Source organism: Cyprinodon tularosa, unplaced genomic scaffold (genome assembly GCF_016077235.1).
Source record: "Cyprinodon tularosa strain WSP-4 unplaced genomic scaffold, ASM1607723v1 ctg328, whole genome shotgun sequence".
Classification (NCBI taxonomy): domain Eukaryota; kingdom Metazoa; phylum Chordata; class Actinopteri; order Cyprinodontiformes; family Cyprinodontidae; genus Cyprinodon; species Cyprinodon tularosa.
In genome coordinates this window covers 72,141-98,140 of record NW_024039039.1, presented here as the reverse complement: position 1 = coordinate 98,140, position 26,000 = coordinate 72,141, and the positions used below count along the sequence as shown (strand labels likewise).

General features: G+C 43.7%; 1 protein-coding gene across 4 annotated transcripts in view; it reads right to left on the bottom strand.

Moving 5' to 3' along the window:
• Positions 1–1,637: 1,637 nt before the first annotated feature.
• LOC119788855 (golgin subfamily B member 1-like) overlaps positions 1,638–26,000 on the bottom strand; it is a 44,016-nt gene continuing 19,653 nt past the window's right edge. For 3 of the 4 annotated variants that reach the window (XM_038293520.1, XM_038293518.1, XM_038293523.1), the window contains exons 17-29: positions 24,136–24,269; positions 21,169–21,278; positions 20,732–20,900; positions 20,546–20,650; positions 7,584–18,281; positions 6,758–6,837; positions 6,069–6,105; positions 5,698–5,847; positions 5,478–5,594; positions 4,619–4,719; positions 4,445–4,537; positions 4,249–4,363; positions 1,638–2,842 (exon numbers count right to left, since the gene is read on the bottom strand). In XM_038293520.1, the coding sequence (XP_038149448.1) occupies positions 2,684–2,842; positions 4,249–4,363; positions 4,445–4,537; positions 4,619–4,719; positions 5,478–5,594; positions 5,698–5,847; positions 6,069–6,105; positions 6,758–6,837; positions 7,584–18,281; positions 20,546–20,650; positions 20,732–20,900; positions 21,169–21,278; positions 24,136–24,269 (12,068 nt within the window). In that variant the 3' untranslated portion in view covers positions 1,638–2,683. The remainder of the gene's footprint in view (positions 2,843–4,248; positions 4,364–4,444; positions 4,538–4,618; positions 4,720–5,477; positions 5,595–5,697; positions 5,848–6,068; positions 6,106–6,757; positions 6,838–7,583; positions 18,282–20,545; positions 20,651–20,731; positions 20,901–21,168; positions 21,279–24,135; positions 24,270–26,000) is intronic. The other variant, XM_038293519.1, reaches the window with a different exon arrangement.

Below are 26,000 nucleotides of genomic sequence, written 5' to 3'. Positions count from 1 at the left end.
TAATGGAACTTTTGCATCTTTTGCACAGTTACGTTCTGAGTATAATCTTCCCCCGTCGATTTTTTTCCGTTATCTGCAGGTACGGGACTATGTTAGGAAAAATTTATCGGATTTTGGAACTTTAACAAAACATGAAACCCTAGAGGAAATAAATAAATTTGATCCTGTCAGTCGGGGGGCTGTCTCACTTTTATAAGATTTTAACAATATATGTGTAGACACAACCAGGATTAAACAGGCATAGGAGGATGAGTTGGGGCAACAGTTATCTGAAGATCTGTGGGAGGAGGGTTTGAAAAGTATTCAATATTGTTCAGTCAATGTCAGACATAATCTCATACAGTTCAAAACTATACAGAGGCTCCATTATTCAAGGGAGAAACTGAGCACTTTCTTTCCTAGTGTGTCTCCGATTTGTAATCGCTGTCGGGTTGCTATTGGTAACCTGACGCACTCCTTCTGGTCATGTGTTCAGCTTCCCTCATTCTGGAAGAAATTTTTTTATTTTTTTTCCAGCAGCTTTCGGAAAAAGCTGGGATCCAGACCCTCTTATTGCCATCATCGGGATCTCCAGCGCTTTGCAACCAGCCACTAAAAGTGAGAAAATGGCTGTCTTGTTTGGTACGGTGATTGCTAAAAGATTGATTTTGAGATTTTGGAAGAAAGACTCTGTGCCCACATTTGATTTGTGGTTGGGAGAACTAGCAAATACTCTGCATCTGGAAAGACTGAGACATTATAAAGAAGATAAGGGCGATGTGTTTGAGAAAATATGGGACCCTGTCCTAAAATTCCTTCAATGAAAAAGTGATTACGACTGACTCGTCACTGCTTAATACCCTGTATAACTTTCCTTTCCTTACATGCTTGTGGAATGCTTTGGATCAATGTAAGGTGTTCTTGTCATGTTGTCTTGACTGTGCAAGTGTTCTATGATGTGCTGTTTTAGGAGGGTAGGAGAAGGGTTGGGATTTGTACTTTTATGTAAATTTTTGTACATTCATCTGGAAAATTTTATTAAAAAAAAGGAGGATGCTTTTGTCGGCCGCATAACAAGAAGTCTTCCAATCCACACAGGCCTCGGCGCCACGCTATGACGTAATCGGCCCATGAATCTAGCCCCTGAGAGGATGCAGCCGCTGGACTCAAACTCAGCAGTAGATGAGACAAATAATATACAAATAATATACATATACTAAAAGTTTTAAGATCAGGTTATTTGTGATAACAGCTACACCCCTCCTTTGATGAACCGGAGCTCAGATGAGCTTTCAATAAGAAACCAAATCAAACCAACTGTGCTTGTTTTAAAGTAGACCGAACAGATCTAGACTGAAAAGGGATTTTAGGTGGAATTTTCCACCCAAAAAGGTCTAGATGGTCTAATTTAAGGAAAACTCTTCTGCCTGTGAAGTAGAGGATCTTTAGGCCGTCAGTCAGTCCTCATTCGCTCCCTCTGCTAAATAAGGATTAATAAAAAGGTTCAGAAGACACAGAACCAACCTCCTTCCAGACATCAGACCTGAATGCTACAGAAACATAAATTATATTAAAAAGATCCAGATGACTTTTCATTATATATTAAACATTCAACCCCTGGTGGTTTTAAGCCAGAAGCAGATAAACAAATCGATGTGAACTGAGATCATCGCTGAGTTTTATTAGTTTCTGTCTGAGATGGTGAAAGATGAGCAGAAAAAAATCTCACCTCTGAAACTTTATTGCACAAAGTTGAGCCTCTGTATCTCAGTAAGGCGTCGCTAACTCAGAAAAATAGAGGCAGTAAAGAAAATACATCATCTGAACATTTTTTTCAGTAGTTTCACTTTTTAAATACATTCGGTTCCTCGTCTTACGGTGGAACCACAAGCTTTTATACAAGTAATTACAGCAACGTACCAGAACCGCAGCTTTACCCTAAACCCGGATCAGTTCAGGAGCTGGAAGCAGCGGAGGCTCTTCGACTGTCAGGAAACCGCAGATTTACAGAGGAAATATACACACATGAACACATCATGTACAGCCCAGGTTCTGATACACATAAATACAGGAGGATCTTAAATACGGCTCTGAATGGCACACATCGATGAAAGAGTTTATATTAAGGTTATTTCTTCATCATCATCATCGTCCTTTGACTTAAACGTGGATGCGGTTTCTCTGCTGAAACCCTTTGGCTTTGCTCGTCAGCTTCCATCAGTGCATAGTTAGAAGTCAGCATTACGATTGGTCAATGTGCAACTTATGAGATCAGGCAGGGCTGGTGCAGCAGCAGGCGGGGGGGTTTGTGGGTGTTCGCCCAGGAAGGCAACGGAAACAGAGATGTTCAGTAGTGTTATTGGAGAGCGGATTAGTCCTTCTGGTCTCTAGGAAATATAAAACTAAAACCAAGCAACAATCCAGCTCCGTATTCTGATAAATAAAAGGTTAGAAACCAAAAACAACGATAAAAGGCTTCTTTTAGATTGACATTCTGAAGTAGTGTCTACTTGGAAATAAAAAGATATTCAAACTCAACAGAAAGTAACTTAATAACAATAATCCCTCCCGCCTCTGTCTGAATGTAAAGATCAGTGAGTTCCGTGGTCTGCAGGAGGAGAAGCTCCGGCTTCTGTAACTCTGCAGCTTTTAGTGTTTTATCACAGAAACGTTTGAACCTGTGGACCAACCCTGAGGGACTCCACTACCAGGCCCCGGTGAGGCACATCAGGACCAAAACATGGATGGTGAGCAGGTAGGCCAGGAAGAAATATCGAGAGCGAGCGCGACTGGTCAGCAGCCTGGAGAAGTAGAGGCTCCGCCCTCTCAGCCACCGACGGCACGCCACCATACCACCTTTCACCTGAGGGGAGGGGCGTGGGGGGACAAAACCATCCATTAGCACAACATTTAAAAGGACACAAAGAAGACGTTTGCTGTTCTAAGAAACGTTTCTGGCTGGTTCTATGGTTTATATTAGATGCTTAATGTGAGAGACATAGTCAATGCAGGCCAATAACGCCAGTATCCACAGTCTCTGCCTCCTCATCAGGAGAGACTCCATTAAACCTGCTGACTGGATGCATTCGCTGGTTTTTCTTTGATAAAAAACTTAACATTTTTTATTTTTCTATTATTTTCTTTTCCTACTTGCTTTCATTCTGTTTTATTTTCCTAAGTTTAATCATGGAAAGCACTTTGCATTATCTTTGTACTGAATTGTGCAATACAAATAAATTCACCTTGCCTTTCCTTAACCAGATCAAAAGGAGCAGAATTTAATCTCTTAGTCCAGAATAAACCCATAAATCCAGTCCTACAATTAATTCAGGGTATGCTAACATGTGCTAACTTAGCTTTTTATTAGCTGCACTCTAATGTGTGGCAGTCCACACCAGACCAGTGCCAAACTGGAAACAGAAAAGAAACAAGAGGCTGAGGAGCCACCTGTGTAGGGCAAGCCCAGTGGTCATATAATACAGTGCTCTGGCAAGTAAATGTGTATTTATTTCCTATTCCTTTTTAATTTTTTATTTCTATATAAGCCAGGATGCCAAAAGAAATCAGTTCAGGCTTCAACTAAACTTTATATCATTTTATGAGGTTAATGTCAAACAACAAATAGTTTATTGCTGTATTATTTTTATACCTGAAAGTTTTAGATTAAAGTCTTCTGTCTGACTTGCAGCCAGTAGGGGGCAATGCTGAGCTCAAACTGGATCAATAACCATAGATTTCCACAAACAGTTGGCTGTGCTCAGCTGCTCAAAAACTAAAACACCCACCAAAATAAATATGGAACACAGAAACATTTTTTTTTTATTTTAATGTTTGTAGGAATGTTGTGAGAATATTAATCAACAAACAATAGTAAAGTAGTTTTTTTTAGCAAATCTTTGCCTAAATTATCAAATGAAGGACTGAAGGATTAACATGATGACTTTTAGACAAATGTTCCTTTAATAGGGTAATGCAGTAAAGCTTCTGGCCTTAAAAATGTCCCTGCATTACTTCTACTTTTATACTTTAAGCAGTTTTTTAAAATGTTACTTTTACATCTTTACTGGCATCTTTACTGGAGTAAAAACCTAAGTTGATTCTCTAACTTCTACAAAAGTGTTTTAAACAGTACCCAATACCTTTGTCACCTCTGATTGTGAATATGATGTTATTAGTCAGAGTCCTGTTGACTCAGATGTCTGCTTGGAATTTATTCAATCAGCAATAAACTAGAGAAATGTTCATAACCCAAAACTGACAGTTATTTACCTTCCGTGTTATTAGAGGCTGATTTGGGTTGAGGCTGAGAGCTTCCCACTCCTCCTCTGCCTCCATCTCGATGCTGAAGTCCCTCTGATTGTCTCTGGATAGGCCGGATCCAGCACTGCTCCACACAAACAGATCGTAAAGCTTATTGCAGCAGGTTTTAAACCCTGTGTCCATGGGAAATCAGTAAGAGACTCACCTCTTAGCTCTGTCTTCAGCCAGCCGCAGAGCCTCTTCAAGCGTCTCTCTTCTCGCTCGTTCGTCAGCTAAAATCAGCTCCACCTCCAGCAGCCTTCACACACAGACACCATCATAATTTAATGGTTTTACAGAATGAAATAAGGAGAAAAAAAACAAGACCTTATCTCGTCACCTTTCTCGGAGCTGGCTGGCTTCGGCGGCCTCGCGGACCGTGGAGTTGTTGCTCCTCTCCTGTGGAGCTCCAGGAGCCACTTCAGTGTAGGCCGAGCCCTGCTGTATGCAAACACGTGGCTTTAATGAGACATCAGTCAACAGACACACCTCTGGTTGTGGCCAGAGCCTTTTAAACATTTTCTCCTCTAAATATGCATTTTCGAATTCTCCCGAGTGATGCCCGAATTTACACGAGTGAATGAAGTGAATGTGATTGGTCGTTTATCAAGGGGATTATTGTGGCGGAAGGTTCGCAAGCAGGGTTGGTTGTGGCTGGTTTGTCGGAAGCATCTAGCTAACCAGTTAGCAACTTAGTACTAGTAGGTTTCCAATGGGAAATTCCATTGGGACCAAGTAGCACTAAATAGGTGACTTAGAAACGACACTGTCAAGGAACGCTGTGGACAGCGGAAACATGCAAGAGGAGGAGAGTTTAGTGTTGGAGGTCGTGGATGAGTCTCCTCCGTCATTCATTTTTTATTTAGAGGAGGAAAGCGGGGACGAAGATGTTGTGGAAGAGGACGCCAGGGCGGCAGAAGCTTGGTTTGGTGTAGAAGGCTTCCAGCCGTACATGTTTGAGCCATTTCCTTGCAACGCTGCCAGTTCTGTCAGCTCTACGCCTGCCGAAGACACAGACGTCCATCCCCGTGAACACTGGGACGGAACTCAATGGGAAAGGAAATGATTTTTATTTCTTATTTCTACTGCTGAGTATATTAGCTCCGACATATGAATCAAGATGCTATGACCGAAAAAATTTGATTGAAAGATGATTGTTGATAGAGTTGAAACATCCAGGACCCTTTGAGCAATTTTACCTGGCCTTGGATTTGGCTCTCCAGCCAGTGGCAGCGGTTCTGAGTTTCCCGGAGCGTTTGGGAAACGGCCCTCAGCTGACCTGCTACAGCAGCTTTCTCCTCCAACACCTGCTGCAGCTGCAGAGAGGAAGATTGGGGATGAAGATGAGTGAACAGAATATCCAGCATAGGTTTAATATAAGCTGTAATCCTCCTCCAGAGGAGCTGAACTGTTTCATACCTTGGTGTTGAGTTGCTGGAAGTACTGGTCCCGTTGCTGGATGTCATAAACGCAGCGCTGCAGGTCGCTGTAAAGCTGCATCTTCTCAGCCTCTAATCGACTCACTGTGTCCTGCTGATTACTCTGACCGGCCAGCACAGCTTGTTCTTTCTGCATGGATGGAAACAACTAGATTAAAAAAGATATATTTTTTTTCTTAATTCATATTTTGGGAATTTCAGTCAGGCTAAAATGTGTCCTGAAACAACAGAAGACTACGGATCAAGAAGACTTGAAAATAGTCTGAATATTTTAAAGGAAGAAATAAAAATAGAGAAAAGAAAGCACTCAGAAACAGATAAAAGTTTAAAAATGTTATAAAAGCAGCTTACTTTAATGGCCAGAGGTTCCTTCCTCTCAGCTTCAGATCTAGACAGAAAATAAATGTATTCTTAATATGAGGAACTGGCTCAAAACATTTCACACAGAGTCAGTAAAAAACTAAAAGGCCCCGTCAGTGGAAAAGGTGATTAGAGACAAGTGCAAAGGGTTAACAGAAAAGTTTTTACTTAAAGACACACCGCGGACTTTGTGGCCTAAAAAAATTATGCATATGAGTTATTTTAAATGATTCCTCGGGCCAATATACAGCACTTGACACCATCAATGCTACAACACTACGCTCTTGAAATACAGACTAATTTAAGATGGGAGAAGATGCACCATCATTGACCAGGTCATGTGACCTGAAAGAACGTATCACTTTACAGCCACAGGCTCTTATATTGTCATGGAGCTAAGGCTTTTGCTCTACTGTTTTTCCGCTATTCTGTCTGATTGACTGATCTTTAAAGTGAGATAATGTGTTCTGAATTGGCGCTATAGAAAAACAATTGTATAGAATTTAATGACAATCTAATTTACATCAGCTAACTAATGTAAGAAAAAGTCACAGAAGTTTGTAGTTATGTGGAGTTTGGAGATTTGCTCTCTAAACACAAAAATAAAATGGAAACACTCTAAACATGTTCAAGCTAAGGTATAAAACTGGATTTTCTTGCATGTTCAGTAGAGCTGTTACCTCAGATCTGCTGAGTTTTCCAGGAAGCTGCCGACTTCACTGCGAGCAGTTTGGTGGACCTCATCCGTTTTTGTTCTCATCTGTGGTAGAAAATAAGCTGTTAATAATATTCTATGCAGTTTTGGAGAAACAGATTTATAGCTAAACACAAAATTAAACAAAAAAAGAAACTAAGCAATTCAAAACAATTATTAAAACAATCTATACAGGAAAACAGTCAACCATCTGACATGCAGCAAGCTGCTAAACTGAAATGAGCAAATCAACAGAAAACCAACTGCTTGGAAGCTGATTTTTCTATTGATTTTCAACACAAATTATATAGAAAAATTAACAAAAGAAAAAACAGTTAATCAGAGGAAAACCGAAAGCTAATCACCTAAAAAAACCCAAACAGCCAATCAACAAAACGACAGTCGGCCCAAATGATCTACAGATACAAATGATAAATAAGAGGAAAATTAACAGCCAATCAACGGAAAGCTGACAGCCAACTAAAAGAAAACCAACAGCCATTAGCAGCCAATCAACGGAAAGCCAACAGCTATCAACAGCCAACTAAAAGAAAACCAAAAGCCAACTAAAAGAAAACCAACAGCCAACTACAAGAAAAACAACAGCCATTAGTAGCCAATCAACAGAAAACCAACAGCTATCAACAGCCAACTAAAAGAAAACCAAAAGCCAACAAAAAGAAAACCAAAAGCCAACAAAAAGAAAACCAACAGCCAATCAAAACTAACCAAGTAGTCAACCAACATCTTATCAACAGACTTCTCGCAGTCAGCCAGCAGCCAAACAGTATCAAGTTGAAGGCTCCACTTACCAGTCCATCATTTTCATCTTCAAGGGCTCTGACGATTTTTTCTTTTTCCATCTTCCGGGTATGAACCACCTCTGGACCGGACCCTGGCTTTGATTCAGCCACTCTTTTGGCTCCGGCCAGCTCTTCCATCAGCCTGTCACGATCATCCTGCAGACTTGCCATGGATCTGGAGAATGCGGACAGCTGTCTGCTGTAGGCGTTGTTTTCAAGAACCGCCTTTTTCAGCTCTCGTTCCTTCTCAGACAGGCCCTTCGAGAGTTCATCCAACAACTTGCTCAGTTCTCCATGTGCATCTTTGCTCTCCATAGCTTTTAATTTGAGAATGAGAACGTCTCTCTCTTTAGCAAATCCGGCCAGGTCAGAAGATGCGTCCTGCAGACTGCGCTCAACCCTATTTAAGGCCACTTGACTCTGTCGGAGTTCTTCGTCGTACCTGTTCCTGAGAGTCTTGAAGTCCTCGATCAGCTGATCTCGGTCGTTCTGCAGAGCAGCCATGGCTTTGCACAGAGATTCATTCTGAGCCTTCAGGTCTTTGCTTTGGGATTTTTCTTCTGTAAGCTGCTGCTCCAGATCAAGAAGTTCTTTGGAGAGTTCAGCTACTCTTTGATCTGCCGTCTCACGCTCGTTTCTCATCAGCTCCACCTCCCGCTCAAAGGCGTCCAGCTCATTGTTATATTTGTCCTCAGCTTCAGTAAGCTTTTTCTCCGTCTCACTTTCCAACTGTTGCATTCTGCTTTTGAGCTCATCGAATATTAATTTCTGGGAGAGTACCTTCTGCTGGAGGTCGTTGCATTCAGACGCCTTGGCTGCCACTGCATCCTGTAAATTGATGATTACTCTCCCCTCATTGGTTGTCCCTCTTTCAGCTTCCAATTTGGAAACTTTACCCTTAAGTTCATCATTCTCCACTTTAAGTGCAGTACTTTCTTCTTCTTTATCTTGCAGTTCAAGCTGAGACTCTCTGAGCTGCTTTTCGGTAGCAGCTGTTTGGATTTCTAGATTTTTGATTACGTCCTGCTGTTTTTGAAGCAGAACCTTCGCTTGGTTGTCTTTGAGTGACAGCACCTGATTTAAATCCTCTCTGTAGCGCACCAGTTGAGCCCTGAGCATGGCGTTCTCCGAGTTTAGATCATCCATCTGATGTAGCAGCTTCCTGATTTCATGCTTAAAGCCTTTGCTTGCAGTGCCCTCGCCATTGAGGGATCCTTCTTTATCTTTCAAGCCCAGCTGACTCTTTGCCTCCAGTAGTCTGTTTTCAGACATCAGTCGATCACATTCACTCTGTAAGGAAACCATTGAGTTCTTGAAGGACTCGATCTTGGACTCCATCTGTTCCTTTTCTTGAACCGATCGACTCACTTGAATTTCCAGACTTTTGACCTTAGTTTGCAGTGCTCTCATCTCTTTGTCTAGCTTCTCCCGTTGATAGCGCGAAGACGTGAGCCTGTCCTCGTAAACGGACGCCTGGCTGCGATAATTAGCCTGGAGTTGCTCCAGATAGCCGGACATCTGGCCATCTTTGCAGGAAAGCAGGGAGGAGATCTCTGCATCTTTGCCCTGAAGGAGAGTCTTCAGTTGGAGGGAAATGCCCTGCTGCTTCTCAAAGTCTGCTTGACTTTTGTCCCGTTCGGCCTGTAAACTTTGCAGCTGAGCTTCTGTGTCGGCGTTTAGCTTCTCCAGCTGCTCTAGGCGAGGCAGCAGCTGGGACAGCTCATCTTCTCTGTCAGCGAGCCGTTGGGTCAGACCGTTTTTCTCTTGCTTTAAGTTTTCCACTTGCCCGGCCAGCTCCTTCACTTGAAGAGTCACAAGCTCCGAATTCTCACTCAGTTCAGCGTTGGTTGCGCTTATGATGAACATCTGTCGCTGATGAGCAGCAGAAGCAACCGAATACTCATTTAGTGTCCTTTCCAATCTGACTTTAGCTACTTGAAGTTCGTTCAGCTCCTTCTCTTTCCTCCGGAGTTCCTCCAGGGTCCTTGTGATGGTCGAGCCTTGTTCCAGCAGTTGGTTGTCTTTCTGATGAAGGCTCTTCTGGTATAAATCATCCCAAAGTTTGGAGGTCTCAGCTCCATGTGGAGTGGATGTCAAAGCAGAAAGCTTAGCTTCACTGGTCTCAGCCGCTCTCCTCAGAGTGTTTATCTGGAGATCTTTAGAGTCCAGCTCCTTGAGAAGTTCATCCAGTCGTTCTCTTTCTTTCTCCCTGACATTCTTCAGCTCGCCCAGTTGTTGTTGTAGCTGATTCTGTCTCCTTGTTTCTTCTGTGTTTTGGGATGATTTGCTTTCCTCCATCTCTTTAACATGCTTTGATAGCTGAAAAGCCAGCTGGTCCCTTTCAGACTCAACACTTGTGATCTTTTTCTCTGCCTCCTGGTGGAGTTTTCTGATCTTTACCACCTCTGATTCAAGGCGCACACTTCTCTCCCCAGATGCCGACATCTTCTCTGAGTTCTTCTTCAGCTCCTTCTCCAAATGTTCACAAGTTGACTGCGAGCTCTTCAGAGAGCTTTCCAGATCTAAAATCACTTCTTGGTATCTGATGCAGTTCTGCTGGAGCTGATTTATCTCCTGATGCTTTTCTTTTAGCAGCTCTTGCAGTTCCTTCTTCACGTTCTTTGAGCCGTCACTTCCCCTCTGGGCGGTCTTGAGTTTTTCCTCAAACTCTCGAACTAGCTTGAGCTGCTCCTGTTCTTTTTCCCGCCGGATCTGGTCGCCCATCTCACTGCTCGCTGCGAGCTGAGTGCTCAGCTGAGCGTTCTGAGTTTGCAGGACGCTTACAGATTCCGTCAGCTCATCGATTCTTTGTGAATTCTTCAGGATCACCGTTTCCAGGTACTCGTTTTCATTTTTCACTTGGTCTGAAATCTCCTGGGTGTTCTCGAGCTCCTCCTGCAGAAGTGACTTGTCATCCTCCAGGATTCTCACCTTTTCGCTAAGACTGATGGCCTCTTGGCTGTGCCTGTCGATGATGCCCCTGAGCTCTTTAATCTGCTCGTCTTTCTTTGCCAACTCCAGCTCCAGATCTTTCTGAACTGCTTTCAGTCTTTCAGATAGATCGGTCTTCTCCTTCTGTAACAGATTGCTTACTTCCAGCTGTGCGCTCAGTTCTGTTTTTTGTGCTTCGATCTGAGCCGTCAGTGAATTATTCAAACTGAGAGCCTCGTCTAATTTTAACTGCATGTTGTTTACATTTGTGTCGGACTCAAAGAGCTTCTCCTCAAAAGAACAAGTCGCTGCCTCAAGTCTATCTGCCAGGCAGATGTTTTCCGCCTGAATCTCTGCAAGTTTCTCTCTCCGTTCGGAAAGTTCGGCCTCCAGCTGCTGGTTTTTGTCTCTCAGTTCGCCCTCTGTGATTTTATGGCTTCCGTCAAGCTCTGAGATTTGTTTTAGAAGATTCTGATTCTCTTCCTCCAGCTTCTCAATCTTCTGGCGTTTCTCTTTAGAAAATTTCTGCATCCTCTCTTTAATGCTCTCGTTTTCCTCCTGCGCCTCCCGGGCTTTCTTTTCAAGGACCTCCTTTTGAGTCTCCTCTTCATGCATTCTTCTCAGGACCTCCTGCCGCTCTCTCTTGGCTCCCTCCAACAGTTCCCTCATCTTGTCCATTTCACTGCTCACGTTTTCATAGGCTTGTAGCAGAGATTCGTACTCTTGCTTCAGCTCGGCGTGCTTTGACTTCCACTTTGACAGCTCCTCGGTTTGGGAGTCCTTGAGCGACTCGAGCTGGCAGGAGAAGGCCTGTTTCTGCTGCGTGATGCTTTCGATGGTTAGCTTCAAACTGTCGCAGGCTGCAGAGAGGCTGTGGTTGTCGTTCAGGATGCGATCCACCTGTGCGGCCAGAGCATCCCGCTCTTTCATGGCAGATAAGGCAGAACCTTCCAGCTCCACATTCTGTTGGTTCACCTTGGACAGGGATGCTTTCAGGTCCAGGAACTCTGCTTCCTTAGCTTCCTGATTAGCAGACAACTTTTCAACTTCTTCCTTCAGTGAAGTGTTTTCCTTCATGAGATCTTTCCTGGACACTAAAGCTGCTTGAAGTTTTCTGGCTAAAAGTTTGGCTTGGTTATCCAGATCCTTCATCTTGGTGTTATCGTCATGAGATTTCTGAAACCCCTCAGCTTCGGTTCTCATCTTTTCCACAGTGAGCTCATGCATTTTCATTTGCTGCTGTAACTGGAGCTCAAGCGAAGCAATAAGTTGATCTTTTTCAGAAACTTGAGCCTGGAAAGCTGACAGAGTTTCGTCTTTCTCCTTCAATTTCCCTTCAAAGGTTTCCAAACCACCGCCAGGAGAACTAAGATGGTCTTTATTACCCTCATCTTCCTCCTCTGGAAGCTGCTCCTTTCCTTTCTGCTCCTTCAGTGAGGCCATCTCATCTCGGAGCACACTGATGCATCTATCAAAGTTTTCTTTTTCCTGCTTCAACAAATTCAGTTCTTCCTTGAGTTGGATGAAATTTAGCTTGGCATTTTCAGCTTCTTCTTTCAGAACATTTTTTTCTTGCTCAGTTTCCATTAACGTTTTTTGGACGGTTAAATACTCTGAAGATTTCTGCGAAACCGCTTCATCGAGTTCTGCTCTCAGCTGACTGCTTTGCTCTAAAGCGGCGTCTCTTTCCTTCATCAACATGTGAAGTTTTTCCTCGTTTGCACGCCTTTCTTCTCTGAGCTGGGCTTCTAAGTTCACACTTTTCTCTGCTAACACCTGCTGCTCCTGTTGGCTAACTTGACATCTTTCCACCTCACGGGTTTTCTGTTCTGCCTGGGCTTTCTCCAGGTTATTTTGCACAATCTGCAAAGTGGATTTTAAAGCAGCTTCTCTTTCCTCCATGCTCTCATATCTGGACCTGACAGCTTCCAGCTCTGTTTGCAGAGACGCCTCGATGTCTTGCAGGGATCTATTCTTCTCCTCGACAAGCTGCCTTAAGGAGTTCATGTCATCTTGATACGAAGCAGAGGTTTTATGCAGCTTCTCCAGCTCATCCGTTTGCAGCCGGTGTCGCTCTAAGAGAACCTCATGCTCTTCCTTCAGCTCAGATAGTTCTTGAGTCAGTTTCTTCTCGTTTTCTTGAGCTTTCTTTAGCGTTTCTTTGCGTGCCAGCAGAGCAGCCTGAGCTTTTTTCTGCATAGCTAATTTTTCTAACTTCGTCTGCTCCAGCTCCTTCTCTAGATCTGCAGTGTGGGAGGAAGACTTGTCCTTCAGCTCATCGTTGCAGGCCTTCATTTCATTTTGAAGCTCTTCTAGTTTCTGTCTCAAATGGTTCCTGTCTTGTTCGAAGTCATCCGCTCTGGACTGAAGCTCCTCAATCTCAGAGGTTTTCTCACCGACTTTTTGTAAAGTCTCACACAAGCGTGCCTCTTTTTCCATCAACATATTCTGTAAGGTTTGCTGTTCAGACTTTAGTTGCTCTGCAGTTCTTTCACTCTCTGCCTTAAGAACAGAAATCTGTTTTTCATATGTTTGTTTCATTTCATCCAACTTTTCCTGCAAAACAAACATTTTATTCTTCTCTCCTTCTTCCTGTTGCCGCTTGTAGTCTTCCATCTTTTTCAGCAGATCTTTTCTTACGACCAGAGCGGCCTGCAGCTTCTTCTTCAGAGCCTCCTTCTCTTTGCGCAGATCCTCGGCTTCCTTTGCGAGCTGAAGCTTCTCCGAGTTCTCTTTTTGAAAGCTTGAGAGCCGTTCCTGTAGCTGCAAAGACATCTCTGTCTGAGCGTGCTCCATGTTCTCCAGCTGTGCTGAGAGGGAACCAACCTCCTCAACCAGCTTCAGCCTCTCGTTTGAGGCAGACTCGATAACCTGAGCGATGGAGGCGTCTTTATCCTTCAACTGCTGACTCAGAGAAGAGAGCAGCTCCTTCTGCTGCCTGATCTGGAGGCTCAGGCAGCCGATCTGTTCATCTCTTGCTCTCAGCAACAATGTGTGTTTCTGTACTTCTGCATTAAGCTGAGCCTGGATGTTCTCTAGAGTTTCCTTTTCTTCTTCGTCGTTGCTCCTTTCTTTCTGCAGCTGTGCAGAAGATTCTGCCACGTCCATTTTTAAGGCACTGATCTCAGCATCATGGCTCTCTTCTACCTGCTTTATTAATTCTTGTAAAGTCGACTTTTCTTCATTTACTTCAGCGGATCCACCTGATGAATCTCTTTCAGCTTCAGCTCTTGTAACAATTCTCCGTAGCTCAACTTTAGCAGCTGCTAAAGAGCGCTGCAAGCACTGGTTCTCATCCTCCTTTTTCTGGACGGATGCTAACAGCCCCTCCAGCTGGACTCTGGTCTCTGCGGCCTCCAGCTCTTTGGCGCTCAGCTGCTCAGAGCTTTGCATGACTGCAGCCAAAGCCTCTGCTAGTTTCTCCTGCAAACTGTCCAAGTCCTCTTTCAAAGCATTAACTTTAACATCTTTAGATCTCATTTCATTTTGGAGCCTTTCTAACTGTTCTGCCAGCTGAATCTTGTCCTGCTTCTCCCTGTCCAGCAGCGACAGCCACTCTCTCTCTGAATCCTGCAGAATCTGCTCTACTTTTTGTACGTTTTGTTTTAACTCAGACACCTCTCTATCTTTGGCACTAACCTGGGTTTGAAGGCTCTCCATCTCCAACATCTTTTGCTGCAGCTCCTGATGACGGTTCTGCTCCAGCTCCTCCTTCTCTGCCTTGACTTTTCCAACTTCTCCCTGCAGCCTGCGGTGCTCCTCCTTGGCCAGGCGCAGCTCCTCGCTCAGACTCCTGTTGTTCTCTTCCAATCTTTGAACTTGGGAGAGCAGCTGTTGGGCCTGAGCGCCGTACTGGTTGTTTATGGCGTGGAGAGCCATTTCTCTCTGCTCCAGGTTCTCTGTCAGTGCGCTCATCTGTCCCGCCACCTGAAGATGTTGGGATTTTAGTCGTTCTATTTCGACCGTCAGCTGATTTACTCTGGCTTGATGCGATTCTAAAGCTTTGTCTTTTTCTTGGGACAGGCTGGAGTTCAGAGCTTCGATTCTGTCCAGTTTGTCCCTGATTTCAGACACCTGGTTTCTCAGGGTTTCTATGGTGCTCTTTGAAACCTCGTGTTCTCTGCCGGATTCATCTAGCTGTCTTCTAAGTTTGGACACCTCCTCCGTCCTTTCAGAGAGGCTCTTTCTTACATCCTGGAGCTCTTCTAGGTTCACAGCGTATTTCTCCTGCAGGTTGCTGAAAGCGCTCTGGGTCTCCTCAGCAGATCTTTTCAGGGTTTCAGACTCAGCGGACAGCAGCTCGATCTGACTCTGCAGCTGAGACGCCATCTCCGTGCTCTCCATGAACTGAGATTTGAAGAGCGAGGCTTCGTCCGCTCTCCTCTTAGCTTCCACCACAGCCTTGGATTGCTCCAGGAGAGCAGCCTCCTTTTCTTCCACAGCCTTGCGGAGACGTTCCGCCTCCGAGGCCTGGACCTGCACGGAGCTGCTGAGCTTAGAGAGGGATTCCTCCAGGTGTGAAACCCTTTCTTTGAGGTTCTCGCACTCGGATTCCTTGGCCTGCAGATGGGAACTGAGATTTTCCACGGCGGCAGAAGAATGAGTCTGATACTCCAGGCTGGAAAGCTCCTTTTTCTCCAAGGCGGTCTTTAATACGCTGGACTCTGAGGTCAGACTCTGAACCTGAGCTCTGAGTTCGGCAGCCGTATCCTCCAGCTCTGAAAGCTGTTTTTGTAACTCGGCGTTGTGATCTTTGCTCTGCTTCAGCTGCTCATTGATCTGCTGGATGCAAGCTTCCAGGTCTCCCAGCTTCTCCTCCTTCTCCTGCAGGGTCAACTTCATCTCCTCTGTCTGTGAGCGTCCGTCTCTGAGCTGGTTGTCTCTGTCAGAGATTTCCTCTCTCAGGCTGCTGATGAGCAGCTGTGATGCAGACAGCTCGCTCACCATTTTCTGGAGCTCAGTCTTCAGCCTGCCGTTCTGGTCGGTCAGGGCCTGGATGTTGTCTCTAAGGTCGGTCAGCTCAGTCTTGCTCTGCAGCTCCTCCTGCAGCAGCTGTTGATTCTCTGCAGAGAGTTTCTGCACCGAAGCTTTTAAGGTTGAAATCTCGGCCTCCATCTCTGCAGCGCTCTCGTTCATGGCGCCAAGCTCGGTGCTGAGTGAAAAAACTGACTGGTTTCGATTCTGCAGCTCGTCTTTCTGACTCTGGAACTCCTGCGTGATTTCGTCCAACGCCAGCTGCGTCTGCTCCAGATGCTGTTTGACCTCAGAGGTTTCTCTCCTGAGCGACTCTACTTCTTCTTGCAGCATGGCTTTCTGGTTCAGCATGACATCTTTCTCCATCAGCGCTGACTTCAGGACGGCTCCCTGCTCCTGAAGCATGGATACGGTGTCCTGAAGCTGCAGCAGCTGGTTCTGCTGAGCTTCCAGCTGTGATCTCTGCTCACTGACCGTGTCCTCCAGGTGCTTCAGCTGATCAAGCTGTTCCTGTAAACTCTGGAGGACGTCTTCCTTCTCTTGGAGTGCTTTGGATAGGAGAGCGCATTGGTTAGTCTTCTCCAGCAGACCTGCAGAGCTTGATTGTTCGCTTTCTTTCAGGATCTTGGTCAGCTCCTCCTTCTCCTTGGTCAGATCCCTGATTATCGTCTGATTGTCTGCGATCTGGTTCTGCAGGCTGGAGGTTTTCTCCTCCAGGGAATTTTTCTCAGCTGTTAGATCAGAAACAGATCTACTGTTTTTTTCTAACTCCTCTTGTAATCTTTGATTGTTGTCCGTCAGACCAGCGATCTCAGCCGCCATCTTGGAGTTCTGCTCAGCAGAAGCTTCTAGCTTTTCTGTTAGCTCAGAGGCGGCCTGTCTCTGCAGGTGAAGCTCCTTTTCTTTGGCTTCACAAGCAACCTGAAGGCTCTGCTTTTCCTCGGTGAGCGCCTGGAGACTGGAGTTTAATGCATCCAGCTCAGTTCTCCTCGCCTCAGCCTCCGACTCCAGTTTTCTGGTGTTTTCTTCGAAGACGTGGATTTGCTGGCTCAGAGACTTAACAGCTTCGTTTCTTTCGTTCAGTTGGTCTTTGTGAGTTTGACACACGTCTTCCTGCTCTTCGAGTCGTCGCCTCGACTCGCAGAGCTCTTCGTTCAGTCGGGATCCTTCGTTTTTCTCCATTTGGATTTCAGTCTGTAGTTTGGAGCTTTCTTCTTCTCTCTGTTTCAGCATCGTGTCCTTCTCCATCAGCGCCGACCTCAGGCTGGATTCTTGTTCTCGGAGCAGAGCCATTGTCTCTTCGAGCTCCATCTGCAGATTTTGCTGCGCTTTAATTCTTTCCTGAAGCTCAGCGGTGGCCCGCTCCTTTCCCTCCACTTCCAGCTTCATCCGGGTGACCTCCTCCTCCTTTTCCCTAAGTACCTGCAGCAGGCGGCTGCATTCGTTAGTTTTTTCCAGCAGGATCTCTGAGTTGGAGTGCGTGCTTTGCTCGATAACTCTGTTTAAATCCTCCTTTTCTCTTTGCAGCCCCTGGATGATTGCGTTACTCTCTGACAGCTGCGTCTCCATTGCGGATACTTTGGTTTGCAGAGAATCTCTCTCTGCTGTAACGTCAGAAAGGCTTTTGATGTGTTCGTTTACTTCCAGCTGGAGCTTGTGTCTCTGTTCGGTGACAGACTGAACCTGCTCCTCCAGACTGCCGTTAAGTTGCAGAGCAGACGCGAGGCGTTCATGGAGCTCGTCTCTTTGACACTTCTGAAGCTCCAACTCTTCATTCAGACCTTTGAGTTTGACCTCCAGCTCCTGCTTTTGGGTTTCTGTGTCATTTAGGGCCTTCTGTAGTCCAGAGATGCTCTCAGATCTGTTTTTAAGCTCAATGTTCAGCCTCTCCTTCTCAGAGACGAATGTCTTCCTTTCATCTTCCACCTGTTTATCTGACGCCCTTATTTGGTCTTCCAGAGATCCTATGGCTTCCAGTTTCCGTTTAATCTGCTCTTCGCTCTCCTCTAACTTAGCAGCCAACTCCTGAACTTGGTTGTCGTATTTTTCCACCTGAGCTAAAAGTTTGTTTTGCTCTTTTTTAAAGGATTTGAGCTCCCGTTGGTGCATCTGTTCCTTATCCTCTAGTTCCTGCTGTAGCTTTTCTCCCATGGTGGTTTTGCCCTGAAGCTGCAGGATCCTCTCCTCTGACTCCTGGAGCTTTTGTGCTGAGAGCGTGAGCTGCTCCTTCAGGGAGGAGATGTGAGTTTCACATTCAGAAAGATGATTTCTGTGACCTGATGTCTGTTTCTGGATCTCCCCTCGAAGTTCCTGGATGGTTTTCTTATCGTCGTCGACCTGCTTCAGCAGGCGCTTCACCTCGGCCGCTGCAGACTCTCCTTCCTCCTTGGTTTTCTGCAGCTCCGTCTCGGCATCCTTCAGCTTCTCGACCAGATCTGTGATTTTGCCGTTCAGGCTTTGCTGGTCGGAGTTCTGCGAGTCTCTGATGACAGCGGCCTCCCGCTGCGCCTTGCTCAGAGCGTTCTCCAGCTGGATCAGGCTCTCCTCTTTCAGTTTGATCTCCTGCTTGAGAACGCCCACCTGCTCGGCGTACTCTGCCATGTTTCCGGCCATGCTGGATATCTCTCTGTCCTTTTCCGACAGAACATCCTTCAGACCATCTATTTCCCGCTCGCGGCTCTGGAGGTCGTGGATGAGCTGAGCACGCTCCTCCAAGTGGGCGCTGTTTAGCTTGTCCAGCTCCTCACCCGTCTGGTCCAGCTCCGTTTGCAGCGTTTCTATGGTGACCTCTTGTTTCTGTGCCTAAAGATAAAGAGAAGGGGGAAAAAAAAATCAGTTTTCACCATTTCTAAGGCTGCAGCTAACGACTGGTTTGCAAATCAATTAATTATTTTTCAATTAACCGATTAATACTCAGATAGCCAAATGTTCCTTTAAGAAGACTTTTTGCAAAGTTAAACCAGCTGAAACTAAAACTTTTCCACTTGAGGAGTTCTGGATAGATCAGATTGACAAACAAAAAGATTTTTATCTTAATGTTTATATATTTTTTACAATCTTACTTTAATTACTGCTCTAAGTGGATTGCTCTGTCATACCTTGACGATTTAGCCAATGTATGCCGAGGTACGAAACATTTGGCTAAGCACTTCCATACTAGCCTCGTGAGACCATCCTGATTAGCGAGCTTTCAAGGCTTCACTTTGGAAAATTTGGAGCCGTTCACCAAACGAATGTCCAATCAGCGTTGGCTTTGAGGCGGTTTGAGGTGTGACGCAATTAGAAGCGCGACAGTTCAGTCTACAGAACATGGCGGCTTCAGCCGATGGAACTAGCGTTAGCGTGGCTATCGAGCAAGTTTTATCGGAATTACAGAGTGTTTCGTCACTGAAAGAAGAGCAAAACACTGCTCTGGAGGCTTTTCTCAGAGGAAAAGATGTTTTTGCTCTTCTCCCGACTGGTTTCGGCAAGAGTAGCCTGGCTTGTGGTTGTGTTTTCGTCGTCGCTCTCTTATGTCATATGCTTCATTGATCTGATTGGTTTATTTGGCCCGTCTATCACCAACATAGGCCAATCAGCTAACCAGTATTTTCGCCCCTTCCCAAAATTACTTCAACGGAAGGTTTCCAGATGGATATGCGGAGCCTATGTTGGTGATAGACGGGCCAAATAAACCAATCAGATCAACGAAGCATATGACGTACCAACAGAGCGACGACGAAGAGGAGCCAATTGATCGATCAAACTCTTGCCGAAACCAGTCGGGAGAAGAGCAAAAACATCTTTTCCTCTGAGAAAAGCCTCCAGAGCAGTGTTTTGCTCTTCTTTCAGTGAAGAAATACTCTGTAATTCCGATAAAACTTGCACGATAGCCACGCTAACGCTAGTTTCATCGGCTGAAGCCGCCATGTTCTTTAGACTGAACTGTTGCGCTTCTCGTTGAGTCACACCTCAACCCGCCTCAAAGCCAACGCTGATTGGACGTTCGTTTGGTGAACTGCTCCAAATTTTCTTTAACGGAGAGTCTCCAGACTGATCTGCTAGTGAAACCTTTAAAGCTCGCGAGATCAGGATGGTCTCACGAGGCTAGCTCCTCGTGTCACTTTATAAATATTTACAGGCAGAGAAGTGAATAAAAAGTTAAAATTAGTTGGAAATGAGACAAATGACTTTATCCTCCAGCTTAAAGCATCTCCATAGCAACCAATGGCTTCTCTCCACAGTCCATCTGGTTGTCTGGGACAACTTATCACAAAACACAGAGAAACAAAAACTATTATGAAGAAGAAAAAAAAACACAGTGGAGGACTTATGATGCTGTGGGCTTGTTTCTCCTCTTATTTTCCCTGGTAACCTTGTTAGAAAACTGATCATAAACTATTTGAAGTTAGAGACTGGATGATTAATGGATTTAAAAAAGGCTGAAAGCAGGACACATTAACTTTCTGACTGCAGCCCTTTAGGCAAGGCATTAAGGTTAATGTGAATTTGCTGCCACACAGAAAGGAAGAGAGAGTTGCAGCCAGAGCACAGAGCAGATATAGGCACTTCCTCCATGTCAGTGGAGTGTGGAAACAAGAGCATTAGAGGCCTGGAGAAAACAAGGAAACACTGCAGCCAAATGTGTGTATCTGTGGGGAAGGAAAAAACTAAATCAAATCGCAATTTAGGATGAAATAAAGTAAATAATTTTAAAGCATAAGCTGGAAATGTGGGGGTTCCTGCTAGGAAACTAAAAAAACGCATCTTTGGTCTTCTAGGAGGATTACCCAAACCAGAAGACCCCAAATCCTTCTTCCTTTATTTGTTTCTCAAACTCCAGAACAAACTCCTGCAGATCAACCTGTGAGTTGAGCTGCAGAGAGAAGTTTATCTACATAGGTGGTCAAAGAAGATGGCTCTATCTCTAGGCTCCAGCTCTGAGATGTTAGAGGAGACCAAGTTTGCAGATTTCCATCTGAATAGATCAATATTTTTTCGGGATTTCCAGGTTTGAAATGATGCAGCTGCAAACTTTGAACAGGTCTGTATGAGGGGAGCCTAATGTACAAGTTTGATGGACCCACCTTCTCCTTCAGCACACTCTGCTTCTGCAGCAGATCTGCAGCCTCTGTTCTCAGCTCAGAGCATTGCTTCTCTGCACTGCTGCACCTCTTGGTCACGGCTTCCAGCTGTAAGAGGAGATGCAAACATGAATGTTGAAAGCTGAGGAGCGTGGCTTCCTGAAAGGACAGAGAAGCTGCAACTCTTACGCTGTGCTCGGTCTGAAGGAGCTTGTCGCAAAGCTTTTTGATCTGGATCTCCTTCTGGCTCAGCGTTTCTCTCAGGCTGCTGATGAGCTCCAGTTTTTCGGAGGTTTGGGCCAAGGTGCTCTCCTTCTCAATGAGGGAGCTTTCCAGGCTCTCCTGGGTGTCCGTCAGCCTGCAGAGGAAAGAAGAAAAACACATGAAATGGAGTAAAGAACCTAACGGTAAAAACTAATAAAGTAAATATTGTTGTGAAACATAATCTGATTTTAGTTCATTTTAGCAGCATTAGGAATAATTAAAATGGAAACATTCATATATGTCATAGCTTTTTCTCTCATTTAAACTACAAAGCTGAGAAAATGTATCCATCCATTTTATGCTGTATGGAAAGCAGTTATATTATTTTATGGCAGGAAGTTGAGACGTTGGCAGCATCTTACCCTCTGAGCTGCTCATTGAGGCTGTTAACCAGCAGCTGATGCTTCTCAGCCTCTCTGCTCTGCTGACTTCGTACGCTGGCCAGCTGGCTCTGCAGCTTCTCCGTCTCGTTCTGCGGTGATGGAAAAATGGGAGAAACCATGAAGTTAAGAATAACCACTGGATCATGACGACAGCAGTATATCTGTTCTTGGTTAGTGGATAAAAATGTTTGTGTTTACAAAGGAAGGAGAACTGGTTTTATAATTTAAACAATTAAAGCCACACAACAAAAGCTATTTCGGAATATTTCTCACTTAATGCCGCAGATTATGACAAACTCTTGGAATAACGGTGTGAATTGATCTGAAATATTTTAGCTGGTGCTCTCATGTGAAGGGAAATTCAGCTGAAGTTAAAGTCAACTAAAGTAGAATAAAAACAGACGGTACAGAAAGGGACAGGATGACGTGAAGTTCAAGCAGTCTCACTTATCAACAGTATTTTATATTAATACTTATTCTGCCTTTAAAAATTGTGACCCCACTTGAAACTTTTCACATTAACACCATTAACTTTATGTATTTTGATGGGATTTTCTGTGACAGACCAAAGCAAAGAAAAACATTTTTTAACTGCAGAGAACATAGTTCAAAGTTTCCACAGTTTTGAGAAGTTAATTTAATTGTCATAACTTAAAATAATCTTCTTCAGATGTTTTATGGAGGTTCAAGAAAAAATCTAAAAAAAGAAAACCTAAACCTAACTTAAAGCCGCTGGTTTATCCCGTCAACTGAGGGCTGAACCTAACCCTAACATTGGTGGGTGAGAATTTTAAAACTAGGCAAGGCAAGGGAAATTTATTTGTATAGCACAATTCAGTGCAAAGACAATGCAAAGTGCTTTACATGATTAAAATACAGAGAGATAAAACAGAATCAAAGCAAGTAGGAAAAAAATTAATAATAAAATTAAATAAAAAAAAAATGCAGAAACAAAAAAGAATATTAAAAACAGTTGGACTAAGGAAAAAAATGTTTCAGTTGAACTGTTTAACTAGAACAGTTGAAGGCAATCCTAAACAAATGTGTTTTTAGTCTTGATTTAAAGAAACTCAGGCTTTCCACACTTTTAAAGTTTTCTGGAAGTTTGTTCCAGATAAGTGGAGCATAGGAACTAAATGCTGCTTCTCCATGTTTAGTTCTGGTTCTAGGTATGCAGAGCAGGCTGGAGCCAGAAGACCTGAGTGGTCTGGAGGGTTGATGCACTGATAGCAAGTCTGTGATGTATTTAGGTGCTAAGCCGAAAACTAAGGTCTGTGGGTTTAATACCACTTTATTAAATTATTTTGGGGACTTCTAGTCTGTTCTTCTCACACTGTAATAATAGCAGCATCCCGCTCCAGTTACGCGTTACACTTGAAAGTTTTTGAAAAGTAAAATCTAAAACCTTTGAGTAGCATCTGTTTCACCTACACTTCATATTTAGAGCCCAAAAATGCTAAAGCAACGAGTGTCCCCTAATGATTAAATAGAGTCCAGCTGCAGCAGGTTGTTATGCTCTCGCTTTTTAAAAAGGTCAGCCAATCACGTTGCAGTTTTATGTGTTAAGGCAGAACATAAAGCTGTGATGAAAGCAAGAGCGCCAGAGCCGGGGGCCACACCAAAATCGACGCGGCAGCGCAGGAGGAGATCGGTGTAGCTTCTGTGATCACATCGATCTTTCATCGTTTAAGAAAGGAACAGTAGGAACATTAAAGAATAAGTTGTTGGTCTTTTTCATAGCGTCTGTTGCCCTTTCATTTGTGATGATTGGCTGTAGCCACACATTGGTGTAATTTCACCCAATCAGCTCGCAGGGTTCTGCTGAACATCCTTTCTTTCCCCAAAGGGATTTGATGGGAGCAGATCAAGGCTGCAGCTAACGATTATTTTGCAAATCAATTAATCTGTCGATTATTTTTTTCCAATAAATCGATTAATAATCAGATAGTGAAAGCTTCCATAAAGAAGACTTTACAAAATTAAACCTGGTGAAACTCGAACGTTTCCACCTGAGGAGTTCTGGATAGAGCAGATTGACAGGAGAAAAAGTTTTTTTTTATTTTAAATCAAAATATTTATACATTTTCTTACAATCTTGGTATAATTCCTGCTCTAAGTGGGTCGGCCTGTCAGCTAAAGGCATGTTTTACAGTCTCTATATTCCAGTTAATGATTCATTGATTACCTAATTAGTTGACGATTATTTCAATAATTGTTTAATCTGATTGTTTCAGACCTAGGTGGCAGAACTTGAAATAAATAAATAATTAAAAATAAACCAAAGTGCTTCATATTATGAACCTGTCTTTACAGATCACTGAATCTCTAGCCGCCGTTAAATATATTCAACATTTAGTAAACCAGGAAGTTCTGCTCATCCTTCCTTTACTATTACTGCTTCTCTGTGTTGGTGCATCACATTGAATCCCAGTAAAACACACTGGGAGCCTCTGTAGAGTATAGTTATAGTTATTCCACCTATAGTGAATCATAAAACACGTTAACCTGAAAAGAAACAGACTCACAGAGAATTTGAAATCTATGATAAAAGAGAAGACAGTCCTGCAGAGAACAACAAGTAGGGATGTAATTGGCTCATTTCCACCTCGTGTCCCTTTACCAGTAAGCATAATTTGATTTAGGACACCGAGTGAGCCCGCCCTGCAGCAGAACGCTGTGCTTTGAACGCACTTCCAGGGTTAACCAAGCACGCCAACCACACCGTTAGCCACCACCGCCTTCAGCGCACACAAACATGAGCGACCCAACACACCTGAGAGACCCAACATGGCTGCTCTTCTTCATCTACATCAAACGTCACCTGTGTTAGAAGGGTTTATGGGGAAAACATGCAATTCACTCATCATTTCATCAGGTCATCCATCAGTGGGAGAAGGTACTCGCTTGTTAGAGGTAAGCGGCACGGAGCCGGGGGCGGGCGCGTACCTGTAGGGTTTCTATCCGGGCCTGCAGCTGGAGACGGTCCTCCAGGTCCTGGCAGCGCTCCTCCAGGCTCAAGATCTGCTCCTGCAGCTGGTTCCTTTCCAGTTCCAGCTCCTCCACCACTGAGCGCAGGCCGCCTGGAATCACCGGAAGACACGGTTAGAGCGGGAGACGTGATGAGACGCAAAGCAAATAAACACGGTCCAGAAACAGCTGCAACTAACATATCTAAATAAATATTGAGGAAGAAAAATTTGGAAAAACAAGACCATAAATGTGTCAAAAAATTGTTATATTATATAGCCCAAAAACTATTAAAAAGCTTAAAATAAAAAAGTTTTTCATAAATCAATAAACTCTATAAAAACTTGTTTTGCAAATGCATTAATTTGTTAATTATTTTTTCGTTTAATCGATAAATAATAAGATAGCCAAAGGTTCCTTAAAGAAGATTTTTTTTTACTAAATTAAACCAGGTGAAACTAAAACTATATATATATATATATTTTTTTTTTTTTACAATCTCAGTATAATTCCTGCTCTACAGCTAAAGGCATGTTGTAGAGTCTCTATACTCCAGTTAATTATTTATCAATTACTACATTAGTTGATTATTATTTAAATAATAGTTTAATCTGATTCATTGTTACAGCCCTAATACAAATATTACTAAAATTATTGTTTTTCTTCTGAAAAACATGCATCCACATGCATGCAGAAACATTTTTTTCTCCATCCAGTCATAATTGAACACTTCCATTTCCAAATCCTAACATCTGAAATATAAACATAATGAGAAAATCGTATTTTCGTCAGAAAGAAAAATATGTTTAACTGAATAATTACATTAGCTTTGTATTAAAAACTGTGAAAATATACGGTGGCCCTGAAGTGCAAACTGCAACTACAAATCTAAAAGCGCAACTACATTAAGAAAAACAAAACTACATAAAGCAAAGCGCAACTACATTAAGGAAAACACAATTACATTAACCTACCGGAAAAGGTAGGCACCAGTTGGAAACATGAGACATCGCTGATTGGACGAAGGGGCCGTTTGACCCTTGAACCGGAAGTTGCGTCGTCTGAACAGTCCAGCTTCTTTTAAGTGTGTCTTCAGTGTACACAAACTAACTGAAATTTCGCGATTAGTCTTGAGCATATCCAGTATCACCTTTGTCCTGATTCAAAATATTCCTGGATAACGGCAGCTATGTTTGGGGCGCCGGCAATATCCATGTTTTCAAAAGCCGCAGCAGGAAGAATGACTTCCGGTTCAAGGGTCAAACGGCCCCGTCGTCCAATCAGCGATGTCTCATGTTTCCCACTGGTACCTACCTTTTCCAGTAGGCAGAGGCGTGCACAGATATTTTGGGGGGCAGGTGCTAAGGAGGTGGGGCAGGGCACTTTTTAGCGCACGTGGAACACTTAATTATAAAAAAAAATACACGCATGTTGAATGAAATTTGACTTTTATTTGTAACATTCTCTAAACGTGAGTTTTCAATGGAAAAAAGTCACATCACCAACAAAACAGACTAAAGCATACTTCTTTCATCTGGCTCATCTCCCTGTTTTCCCTCATCCTGGTCTTTTTCTGTCTCTGTGTCTTCCCTGAACTCTTCCTCATCTCCTGTCCTGGTAGGTGTTGATGGTATAGAGCTTCCCTGCTGTGACTGGCTACAATATAATAAAAATAACCATCATGACAATAATAATAATAATAATAATAATAATAGCTTTAACAAATATGCCACATTAGTTTAAATAATGGGCTGTTAGGGGACATGACTGGAAGTCTTGTCTGGATATGACTTATGGTAGCCTACAAAATAATAGCTAGTTTAATACCTGCTGATTTTGTAAAA